The sequence below is a fragment of the Haemorhous mexicanus genome, chromosome 11 (genome assembly GCF_027477595.1).
Source record: "Haemorhous mexicanus isolate bHaeMex1 chromosome 11, bHaeMex1.pri, whole genome shotgun sequence".
Taxonomy (NCBI): Eukaryota; Metazoa; Chordata; class Aves; order Passeriformes; family Fringillidae; genus Haemorhous; species Haemorhous mexicanus.
The window spans coordinates 7,478,747-7,490,350 of record NC_082351.1 but is presented as its reverse complement, the minus strand read 5'-3'; the positions used below and the strand labels follow the sequence as shown (position 1 = coordinate 7,490,350).

The following is an 11,604-nucleotide window of genomic DNA, read 5'->3' as shown; positions in this document are numbered from 1 at the left end:
GACAGACAAGCTGGCACCCTGGCTATTGCCCTCCTCAGCACAAAGCAGAGTGGGTGCCCAGGGCTGTGTTTGGGTGGCAGATGCACGCCAGGCCTGCTGTATGGGGACACAGGGGACATCTGTGGGAGCACCCAGGGGGAGCAGGGTACCTGGAGGGGGCAGGGCTGTCCGTGCTGGCAGTGGGGTGGCACAGTGAACTGCTTGTTAGCTGACAAGTCTGGTGTGGTTACGGTGATGTGCGTGTGGGCGGCCCCCGCTTTAGGCTGCCCCCCTCCCCCCACGAATGTGCTTGCAGAGATGACAGATTTCATGCTAATCCACATTTATCCTGCCCTAATTACGCTGCGGGAGGTGAGGAGCGAGCGCCCAGACTTCCATGCCAAGGGCTGGCATGTGCCCACCCCTGTCCAATGCTGCCTGACGCTGCTAGCTGGGACTGGTACTGGCACTGTGCCCACTGCCACGGCGCCAGGGACAGGCAGGTGACCCCTCAGGGTGGCAGCTTGCATGGCACCTGCCACCCCTGCCACAGCTGGGGGGGTGCCTAAGAGGTGCAACCTGGGCACCCACAGGTGGGCACTGGGTGGTGTCATCCTGAGGTGCCGTGTGGTTGGTGCAGCACCGGGCTGAGCTGTGGGCAGGTGAGGCCGTGCCGGGCCGTGCCACGCTGTGCCAAGTTGTGCCAAGCCACCTCGTGCCGTGCTCATCCGCCACGGCTGCGGCAGAGCAGCCGGTGTCCCATCCCGGCAACGCGCCGTGCACACACAGCACTTTAAATGTTTTATTTGGGGAAAGTGCTGTCGTTAGCAGGGATTAATTATTAAAATCGGAGCCATCTATAAAACATGAGTGGCCGCACGCGGGGCTGCGGGTGCACAGGCAGAGCCGGGCACGGTCCCGCCACCGGCATCGCCCGGGGATCTGCTGCCACGGCGTTTGCCGGTGATGCCGCAATGGCACCTCGGCAGCGGCTGCGGGCTCCTGGCGGCAAAGTGCGTGCAGCGAGTGCCACAGGGTGGGGGCTGGACTGGGGACGGGCAAAATTGTGCTAAATCAGTGTTTGGGTGAGGCGGTGGTCTCCGGTGCCAGCCGTCCCGGTGAGAGGTGGCAGGAGGCAGCAGGCAGCGCCGAGCTGTTTTTAGCGGCTGCTGGTGCTGGGGAGCGGGCGTGAAGAGCAGCCGCCGCGGCACCGACGTGCCATTTTTAGAAACCGGCAAGTTTTGCTAATGATGCCTGTGAGCGGAGGGGGGCTGCACCCTGGCACCCCCGGTCCCTGCTGCCCGCACCCCGGCCCCGCAGCCAGCCCTGTCCCTCTGCCCTCCCCGCCTGGCCCTGGAACCTGGAACTGGGCACCCCTGCACTCACCTGAGGCTCTGATGGCCCTCAGGGAGATCTGCTGGCCCCCGGAGAGCTTTGGCGGTACTTGGGGTGTTTCAGGGGGCCCTGGGAAGCTTTGGTGGCCTCTGAGGACCTCTCCTTGTCTCTTAGGAGCTTTGGTGGCCCTTGGGGAGCTTTGGTGGTCCCTGGGAATCTCTGCTGTCCTCTGGGGAAATCTGCTGGCACCTGGGGAGTTCTGCTGTCCTCCAGGAAGCTTTGCTTTACCCCAAAGCCTTCCAGGCTATAAGGCACATATTCTTCTCCTTTTTCTGTCCCTGAGACAGCACTGGCTTTTAGCTGGGGAGGCTTGGTCCACCCCAGCACCCACCCAGGACCAGTGCCAGCCATTTCCCAGTCGTGGTCCTCTCCCTTGGGGACAGTTCTCTCCCTGAGCTCTCACCCTGAGCAGCCTCCCTGCACCCTGGTCCGTATGGCTGCAGGTACTGCCAGAGACCCAGGGGACCCCCAAAGCTCTTTCAGTGGGAAGGGGAGTTAAACCCTGTCATCACTGTGATGCAAGAGTACGCTGTGGAAAACAAGCCCCCTTTCCCTATCAGGGCTCCAGGGACAAGAGCCAGCCCTGGATGTGACAGGGACCAAGCCAGTGGAGAGGTACAAGTCTTTTTGTGCTGTCACAGACACAGGGACAGCCCACATCAGGAGCAGGCTGGCCAGGGACAAGCAGCCACGGTCAGTGGTGCCCAGCCAGGTGTGGGGCAGCTCTGTCCTCACACACAGTGTGGTCACCGACCAGGATGGACTGGCAGAGCCGTGGGGCTGTGGGGGACACCGTACCTGGTGGCCAAGCTGAGTGGCTCCCTGGCTGTGTCCCTTGGCACCTTCCCGGGCACAGAGGCGCCTTGGGACGCCTGTGGGGAGGGCATCCCTGCCACTGTGCACCCCCACTGCCACTCATCCCAGTAAAGGGCCAGGGGTGGCCATCAGCACCCGCACCGCCTCTTTTTCTCTCCCCCTTGCTCCCCACCGGCCCCCCGAAAGGAGGGACGGGGTTTATTTGGCCCCGTTGCCGGGCCGACGTGCGCAATTATCGCTGATTGCCTGGCGGTTGCCATGGCGATGGCAAGCACGCAGGGATACGGTGCCGCGTGGTGCTTGAGTCACGGACACGCTGAACACCCCCCGCTGCACCCCACTGCACCCCACTGCACCCCACCACAGACATGCTGAACGTGCATCCCACTGCACCCCACAACAAACACGCTGAGCACCCCCCACTGCACCCCCCAGCACCGTCTGGGCTGGCCCTCCATCCCCTGCACCCTTCCAGGGCAGGGGGATACAGCCAGATGCCCCCAGCTGAAGCAGGGGGGTACGTCCAGGTGTCTCCCACCCCACGTTCCCCACCTGAGGCAGAGGTGCCCCAGCCCTGGCAGCCCCACCTTGGGCATCGCAGGCTCACTCTCTCCAGAGGTGCTGTAGGAAAAATCACCCCAAAGCAGCCATGCCATCCACACTCAGCTCTGGGGTGTAGTGGGGAGGGGGTGGGTGCATGGGGCAGTGGGACATGGCACTGTAAGGACAAATGCCATTGGGGTCAGCAAAGCTCATCACCCCAAAATGGGGCACAGAGTGGACCAAGATCTGAACAGAATCAGGACCAGGAGGGGACCAGAGCACAGTGATGGGACCCTGTGGCAGGAGACTGCTGCCAGGAGGTGACAGACACGAGCCGGGGTCAGGGGACAACGGAGAAGTGCCACCACATGCCTCATGCTGCAAGGCAGCACCGGGCAGCCCCGAGGCCCACGGGTAATGACGACTTACGCTCGGGTCCTGGCGAGGTGCAGAGATTAATAACCGTGGCGCGCTGCTGCCAGCCACAATGATTAAACTCTTGATTAGAAGCTCAAACTACAGTGCCCTGCAAATTCCCCCTGCTCTCACACACCCTTAATCACCCAGCACTGATGGTGATAGGCCTGGGGCTGGCAGGGCTCGGTTCCAGGTTCCACGCAGGGGACAGGTGCTGGCAGAACCCAGCTGGCTCTCCCTGGCAGTGCTGGCTGGTCTCCAGCGAGCAGAGGGGAGAGGCTGCTTTGGGACCCTGGTGTCCCCCACCCATGAGTGGGAGAGGGCTGTGGGTCCCGTGAGTGGATGACCACACCCTGTGGCAGCTGAGGACCTCAGGAGGTTTGGGGAGCTGGGATTTGGTGGGTGCAAGGGCGGGAGGGGAGGGAAGTGGGGGTGCAGTTTGGAAGCAGCACCATATGGGCAGCAAATGCCAGCGTGTGGCATGCAGCCCTCAGGGGGCTCCGCACACGTGGCTGCACTGCATGAGGAGTGGGGGGCGAGGGGGCTGGGCAAGGGACTGGTGGCCTGTTGTGCCCTGGGGACTGGGCTGCCCACCCCAGGCTGGTCCCACACCTGGGCTGTGGGCAGAGGTAAGAGAATCAGGGTGGCTGATTTCTCGTCCCTTCTTGCCCCAGGCTGTGGGACAAGGACAAACCCTGTCATAGAGAAGTGAGTAGAGCCTTCGGTCCTGCTGCTGCAGAAGTTGCCTGGTTCCCACTGGATGATGGCACAGAGGCAGGAACATGTGTACTCATGGCACCTTTTAGTGCCCTCAGGGGGCAGATACCTGTAATGCTGAGCCCACGCTCAGCTTTGCTAAAATCCTGCTCCCATCCCATCCCATCCCATCCCGGCCCAGGGGCCGTGGCACAGCCCAGGGGATCTCTGCTCACCCCAGAGGGTACACCGTGGGGTCCCATGGAGTCTCTGGTCCCATGGGGTCCCCGGCCCCCGGGCTGTGGCGGTATCCCAGCTCGGTGACAATCCCCCGGCCTCGCCCCCCGCGGTCCGGTCTGTCCCAGCGCCACGCGTGACCCGTCCCCACGGGCGGGGCGCGAAGTTTGGCGGTGACGTCAGGGTCGGGGCGGGGCGTGAAAGGGGGCGTGGCCTCACGGTCCCGCCCCCCCAACTTGCCGCCCCGGGCGCGCGGGGCCGCGCCGCGACGGACCGACGGCTGGGCTGGGATCGGCTGGGATCGCTGGCATCGGCGGGGATCGGCTCGGCTCGGCCCGGCTCGGCCCCGGCCCGGCGCGGGAGGGCGGGCGGGAGGGGCGCGCTCCCCCCGAGCGGCGGCCCCGGGCCGCGGCCCCCCGTTGCGGTCGGAGAGGCGTGCAGGTGAGCGCCGCGCCGCGCCGGACCGGGGGCGAGGGGGGCCGGGCCCGGCGGGGGGGGCGTTGCTGGCATCTGTCGCTGTCTGGCCCGGGGCTGCCCCCAACTCTCCTCCCGACCCCGGTGGACCGGGACGTCCCGACGGGGCCGCGCGTATCCCTGTCCGATGCGTGCGCGCCCCGACGGCTGCCCGCCGCCGCACTGCCCCCGCCGGCACCCGCGTCCCTCAGACCCCGAGCCCCGACGGGCGCCGTGGGCACGGCGAGCTGCCGGAGCCCGGCTCCCCCCGCGCCTCCCCGCTCGCCCCCCCGGGCCGCTGCTGCCCTGGTGCCGCCCCCGTCTCCGCGAGGAGCCCGGAGAGCCGGGCCAGCACCGCGGGAGCGGATGCTGCCGGGGAGCCTCTCCCCGTGCCCCCGCCGCCTAGCATCCCCTCCCGGACCCCGCAACTCTCCCTCCCGCAGTCCGCTCCCTTCCCGCTGCCGCAGCGCTCCGAGCCGGCCAAACGCAGACCTCCCTGCGGTGCGCGGCCCGGGCTGTCCCTCCGCACACCCCGGGCCGGGGGCGGTGGGACTCTCCCAGCCCTGCCTCAGCCCCAGCCCGGCGGCTCCGCGGGCAGCGCTGGGCCGGCCGGCCCCTCCGCCTCCCCTCCGCCTCCCGCTGCCTGCGCTAGCAATATTTCGGTCCGTCTTAGCCCGGCTGCGTTTTCTGCCTCTCTCCGGTACATCCTTCCCCCGGGACGTGGGGGCGGGATGGCAGGGGGAACCCCCCACGGACATGTCCAGGGCAGCTGCAGGTGGAAGCGGGGCTGCAGATGGAATACCAGCCCGTGGCACCTCACGCCGTGGGGCAGAGCTGGAGGTCGGGGGTTGGGGGGCCCCGCTGGCGAGGGCTGCACGGCTGCGTCATCCCTCCGTGCCATCCCCACCCGGCCACCCACTTCCCCGCTATTGTCTTACACCCGCTGTTGCTTCTGCTCCCAAATTAGACTCTTGGAGGGGGGTGCTGGCTGCGTGCGGGTGCCAGCGCAGCACGGAGCCTTCCCCCAGGCACCCCGGGGAGGGAGCACTCATCCCTTTGCGCACCTCTTGCCTGGGTGCCCGTCCTTGGGGGGGTGCTCTCACCTGTGGGGTGCAGGTGCTGACCCCAATGTTGGACCAGCCTCCCTTGCAGGGTATCCCAGGTGCGCTGAGACCCTCCAAGCCAGCCTGGGGCAGGGGAGGATGGCAATACTCAGCCCTGGCAGGATGGGTGGCCACTAAACCAACGGGAACTAATTTTGCGAGCGCAGATTAGCTGAGTGCTCCCATAGACAGCAATAAAATCCCAATATATCATCTCACCCCGGTCCCCTTCCCGGCTAATCCTGGCACCATGCCGCCAGTGCTGGAAGCCTGCCCATCTACCGGCCAGCCCTAACCCTGATGATCTGTGGCACTGAGCCCATCGCCCCTCCAACAGCTGCCAGGACAGCCCTCATTCCCCTTGGCCAGGTACAGTGGCACGGCAGAGCTGGTGTCGTGTGGCATGGGGACACAGAGGTGCCAGGCAGGGCATGTTTGCTGGGAGAGCTGCTGGGATGAGTCAGGAGTAGGCTGGAAAATCTCATCCAATCTGGGGCACAAGCAGTGGTGTCCCATGGGTGCTCTTCTTCTCTTTTGGGACTTGGTGCACACTGAGCAGGACTGGGGCAGATGCTCTTACTCGATGCAGGCTTTCCTGGCAGGACGGTGCCTGGGTGCCTTGCAAGCTGGGAGCATCCATCCTGTGGGCATCACTCCAGCAGGCATGGAGGCAGGTCAGCCCCAAAGGATGGAGGCAGGAAGGAGCATCACCCCATTCCTTGGCTCACCACACTCATGTCCCACCCATGTTTGGGTCAATCACCCCAGGGAGCACTTAAGTGCATGCCCTGGGTGCTGCAGGCAGCACGCTTTCCTCCCAGGGCCTGCACAGCAGGGATGGGGCTGTGCACCTGCAGGTGGGTCGGGTGCTGCCGGGTGCTGCCCGTCCCTGCCCCCTCCCAAGGATGTGCCGCTTTCTGCATCTTCAGCTCCCATTGCCATAGCAACAGGCTCGGCGCTTGGGTACCCGCGATGCCGGCTCCCGCATCCCGCATCCCGCAGCCAGCCTGCCCGCAGCCCTTGCCACCGGGCGCTGCCGGCACAGCACAGCCAGGCCTGCAGAGCACAGCACAGCGTGGTGTTTGGGGAGCTTTAGGCTGGGCAAGGGGTGCCTCCAGCACAGTGCCAGCTTCCCATCACAAGGTCCCACCCAGGCCCATCCAAGAGGGCTGGGGGGCCCCAGGCAGCTCTGTCATCTTCTGAGCCGTCAAAAAATAATGTCAGCTGAAACTTCTTCCCGCTAACACGGTGGGAAAGGGGAAGAAATCACTTTATACGATCAATTTTTTTTTCTGGGAAGCGTCCAAGAAGGATCTGGTTTTGAAGAGTTCCCAACAGGGAAGCGAGGGGCTAAGCATCCTTCCTAAAGGGCTGGAGAAGCTGGCATCTGCCAAGGCGGGTGTCCTGACCGCTGCCAGTGGCGGGAGGGCTGGCACCTCCGAGCTGCAGTGCCACCTGCCTGGTGCCACAGTCAGGTCTGGTTGGGGATGGCAAGCTGAGACTGGTGTAACCCACTGCACATATGACAACGTGTGACAATGCTCTGCCTGGGGAGGCCCCATCTGCTGAAATGTTACCATGGGCTGAGAAACAGGAAAGGATCTGTTCACCTCTGCTTGCCTCCCCAGTGGGTGCTCCAGGCACTGTGCTAACCCTGACTGCTAATTAATCATTAATAATCCACCAAGAGGGGCCAGAGGGGGAAGCTTGTGGCTGTGCTGGCAGCCTGAGCCCGGGCAGAGAGGCTGGATGCCACGGGCATGGATGCACATTGGTGGGGCTGGGCACATGGCGGCCTGCGGCAGCTGCAGGGCACGAGCAGCCGCTGTGCTCAGGTTCCACATTCATTAGCACAGCTCGGGAGGGTCTGCTGTGGCTCCAGGGGGCGGCGGTGCTGGGGCACTCACTGCCTCTCCCTGCCCTGCCAGCACCGGGCCCTGCGATGCCGTTTGGCTGCGTGACGCTGGGAGACAAGAAAGATTATAACCAGCCGTCTGAGGTGACCGACAGATATGACCTGGGCCAGGTCATCAAAACGTGAGTTCGTCCCTCCACGGCCCCACGGATGCCCTGGGGAACCCCAGCCACCTGTATGGGGCTGTTGGGGTACCGAGGAGTGGCACAACACTGCCTGTGGGGGCTCTGGGGGTGCTGGTCCCCAGGTGGGCCAGGATTGCAGGGTGTATTTTGGGGTGGCTTTACCCTAATTAGTCCCTCTTGCTCGTGGGTTGCATGGGGGATATTCACAGCTAGCTCCAAGGAGGGCTGTGAGCTTTCCCACTGCTGCTGGCTGCAGCTGGGCAGATTCTCATATCCTTCCCTCCTCCCCTCAAGATTTGCAGGGATTGCAGCAATTCCACACGATCCTGGCTCCCTTGAGCATTTTGTGAATTGGGAGGGCTCAGCTACAGCAAAGGAAAGGCAGATGTCACTCAGGGGGCAGTGGAGCACTGCTGCTTCCCCCAGCTTTTATTGCTGTGCTGAAGAACCTGTTAGGATGCACTCCAAAAACAAAGCCCTCACACCCCTTGAGAGCGGCTTGACCACAAAACAGGCATCAGAATTTTTTCCATCAACTTCCAAAACACCTGCTTGGACAGAGGTCACACCTGGCAGGGTCACTCTGGGTGGCAGTGGGGACCTTGGTGCTCTCAGATTTTTGCTCCATCCTCTGGGCAGTTTGTCCCAAAGTCCACATGTCACTGTTCCCTTCCACCCAGGGCAGTGGCCGTGAGGATTCCAGCGCAGCTGGGGGGATTATAAAGCCAATGGCTTTGCTGGAGCAGTGCCAAGTGCCCCCCGGGGGCTCCCCTGCAGCTGCAGCCTGGCCGATGGGCTCAAGCACCATTAATAATAGAACAGAAACACTGCAGCTACCAGCACATCTCCCTTTCTTTCTCCCCGACTGCTGTGCTGAGGTTAATGTCAGGTGTGCTGCTGTTCCACCTTGGCATGAGTGGCTTCGCAGTGGATCTTACCCCTCCTGTCCTGAGGATGGGGCTTTTTAACAAGCAAATTCTCCCCCTTCCCTATCAATTTTCTTCTTCCATATCAGTTGCTTCTCACTGCTGTTTTTTTGCTTCCCCTCCAAAGTGCTTTTGAGCCACAGCTTTCTTCTACCTCTGTGGCATCTCCCCTGACTGCTGGGATCTGGGGGAATGCTGGTGGGCCCAGGGACCACCTAAGCACCCCAGTCTCAGTGGTCCCCAGGAACGGGGTGATGTCTGGGGGTCCCCTTGCAGGGAGGAGTTCTGTGAAATCTTCCGGGCCAAGGAGAAGACGACGGGGAAGTTTTACACCTGCAAGAAGTTTCTGAAGCGGGATGGGCGGAAAGTGCGGAAGGCAGCCAAAAACGAGATCATCATCCTCAAAATGTGAGTGCTGGGGCTGGAGGGGATCCTATGCTACTGGGCAAACTGGGAACTCCTGCCCATGCCCCTGTCTCTCTGCAGGGTGAAGCACCCCAACATCCTACAGCTGGTGGATGTCTACATCACCCGCAAGGAATATTTCATCTTCCTGGAGCTGTAAGTTTGGGACATTTGGAAGTGGGGAGGGGGTGGCCACACCAGGGCTGGGTCTCGGCAGAGCTGCTGTCTGCAGGGCCACTGGCCGGGAGGTCTTCGACTGGATCCTGGACCAGGGCTACTACTCAGAGAAGGACACCAGCAATGTCATCCGGCAGGTGCTGGAGGCTGTTGCCTACCTGCACTCACTCAAGATTGTCCACAGAAACCTCAAGGTGGGTGGCAGGGGGGTGGGAGCACCCATGGGTACTGCCATGGCCCCTGTCCTGGCACTCACAGTCCCTGTGCCGGCAGCTGGAGAACCTGGTGTACTATAATCGCCTGAAGAACTCCAAGATCGTCATCAGTGACTTCCACCTGGCCAAGCTGGAGAACGGGCTCATTAAGGAGCCCTGTGGCACCCCTGAGTACCTGGGTGGGTGAGAGCCAGCTGGATGGTCATGCAGGGGCAGGCAGTGCTGGGTCCCAGCAGGTCCCTGCTGCTCCTTACCATCCATTCCTTACTATCTGCTGCTGCACCTCCCATTCCCCATCACCCTGGGGGCTGATCCTGGGTGCTTCCAGTGGGTGCCTCCCACTCCCCATCATGCCAGGGCCAAGAGGCCGGGTGGCTGGGGACCCCGGGGGATGGTTGCACTTTGTCTCTGGCAGCTCCGGAGGTGGTGGGGCGGCAGCGGTACGGGCGGCCGGTGGACTGCTGGGCCATCGGCGTCATCATGTACATCCTGTGAGTGTGGGGTGAGGGACAGGGTAGCTACAAGGGCTCGGGGCTGGGGCAGGACTGAGCTCCCCACCACGTTCCTCAGCCTCTCGGGAAACCCCCCTTTCTACGAGGAGGCAGACGAGGATGACTATGAGAACCACGACAAGAACCTCTTCCGCAAAATCCTGGCTGGGGACTATGAGTTCGACCCGCCGTACTGGGATGACATCTCGCAAGCGGGTGAGCCCCACACTGGGGGGGTACGTGGGGTCCCATGTTGTCCCCTACCAGCACTGACTTCTCCCCCTGTGCCCCCAGCTAAGGAGCTGGTGACACGTCTGATGGAGGTGGAGCAGGACCAGAGGATCACAGCAGAGGAGGCCATCTCCCATGAGTGGTGAGCAGCGGCAGAAATAGATTGGGAGCCAGGGGGGCTAGTAGGGGCTGCTCACCCCTCACTGCCTCTCCAGGATCTCTGGGAATGCTGCCTCTGACAAGAACATCAAGGATGGTGTCTGTGCCCAGATCGAGAAGAACTTCGCCCGCGCCAAGTGGAAGGTGGGTGTGGGTGTGCCGTGCCTTCCTGCCCCCTCCCAGCCAAACCCGGTCCCTCACCATGGGGCTAAGAGCCTTATTGGAGCTGCCAGTCTCTGCCCCTCCGCCAGCCCCACACCCCCCCGTCTTTCCCCCGCAGAAAGCTGTGCGAGTGACCACGCTCATGAAACGCCTGCGGGCGCCCGAGCAGACGGAGACGGCGGCAGCCTCGGCCCCAGCAGCGACACCGGCTCCGGCAGCGGCTCCAGCCGCGGCAGCGACCCCGGCCCCGGCAGCAACTCCAGCCTCGGCAGCTACCCCGGCCCCGGCGGCGACCCCGGCCCCGGCGGCGACCCCGGCCACCGCCCCGGCTCCCGCCGCCGCGGCCGCGGAGCCCGCGGCTACAGAGCCCGCCACCGACACGGCCCCGGCCCCGGCCCCCGCCGCGGAGCCCGCAGCCTCCTCTGCCACCGCCCCGGAGCCCGCAGCCCCCGGCACGCCGCCCGCCGCCGCGCAGCCCCCGGCCCCCGGTACGCCGCCCGCCACATGTACCGAGGTCGGGGCCGCCGCCGAGCCCCCCAGCGAGCAGAGCGGCTGAGCGGCCCCCGCGCCCCCTGTACATAGCCCCGGCATGGCCCCCCACCCCCGCCTGCGCCCCCTTTTCTACGTGCCCCGCCGGAGAGCCGGCCGCGGGGCAGAGCCCTGCATGGCGCCCGTTCCCCCACGTCCTCCCAGCTCTCTCAGTCTGTCCCCCGCCGCCGTCCCCTCCCCCGGGGATGCCCAGAGAGGCGGGGCAGCCCCGCTCGGCCGCACGCCCCGCAGCGCCGGGGGGGCGTCGCGGGGCCCTCCGGGACACGCGTGCATGTGCGGGACCGCAGGCGGGGCCGCCCGGGACGGGGCGGGGGCCGTCCCGGAGAGCCCCTCTCCGTCCCGGGATCCCCGGGGGGGGACACGGGGACCCCCGCCCGGGGGCAGCCACACGGCCCCCCACGCATTGGCAGTGCCTGGAGGACCCCCACTGCCCCCCGTGCCCCCTCCCCGGTGCCCGCTTCCCCCCTCGCAGCTGCATGCCTGCAGGGCCGGCTCTGCCCGCGGCTGCCGCCGCCGCCGCCCCGCGCCCCGCCGCTGTATCTCTGGCAAATAAAGACCCCGCTGAGGACAAACTGAGACAGCACCAGCGCCGCCTGCCCAGTCTCTCTGT

The 11,604-nt window shown here is 64.7% G+C and overlaps 1 protein-coding gene across 1 annotated transcript; it reads left to right on the top strand.

Annotated features, from left to right (window-relative positions):
* Window positions 1–7,570: 7,570 nt before the first annotated feature.
* On the top strand, window positions 7,571–11,001 carry CAMKV (CaM kinase like vesicle associated). Its single transcript, XM_059856943.1, has 10 exons — window positions 7,571–7,676; window positions 8,882–9,013; window positions 9,092–9,166; window positions 9,243–9,381; window positions 9,461–9,581; window positions 9,818–9,893; window positions 9,973–10,109; window positions 10,188–10,266; window positions 10,340–10,427; window positions 10,564–11,001. The coding sequence occupies exons 1-10, from the start codon at window positions 7,582–7,584 to the stop codon at window positions 10,999–11,001; spliced, it is 1,380 nt and encodes a 459-aa protein (XP_059712926.1). The 5' UTR covers window positions 7,571–7,581.
* Window positions 11,002–11,604: the final 603 nt, after the last annotated feature.

Bases quoted from the DNA above. Each gene is read 5' to 3' on its own strand.
- CAMKV (XM_059856943.1), top strand. From the start codon at position 7,582: ATGCCGTTTGGCTGCGTGACGCTGGGAGACAAGAAAGATTATAACCAG. The intron at 9,894-9,972 runs GTGAGTGTGGGG...CACGTTCCTCAG, and splicing joins GGCGTCATCATGTACATCCT to CCTCTCGGGAAACCCCCCTT. The intron at 10,110-10,187 runs GTGAGCCCCACA...CTGTGCCCCCAG, and splicing joins GGATGACATCTCGCAAGCGG to CTAAGGAGCTGGTGACACGT.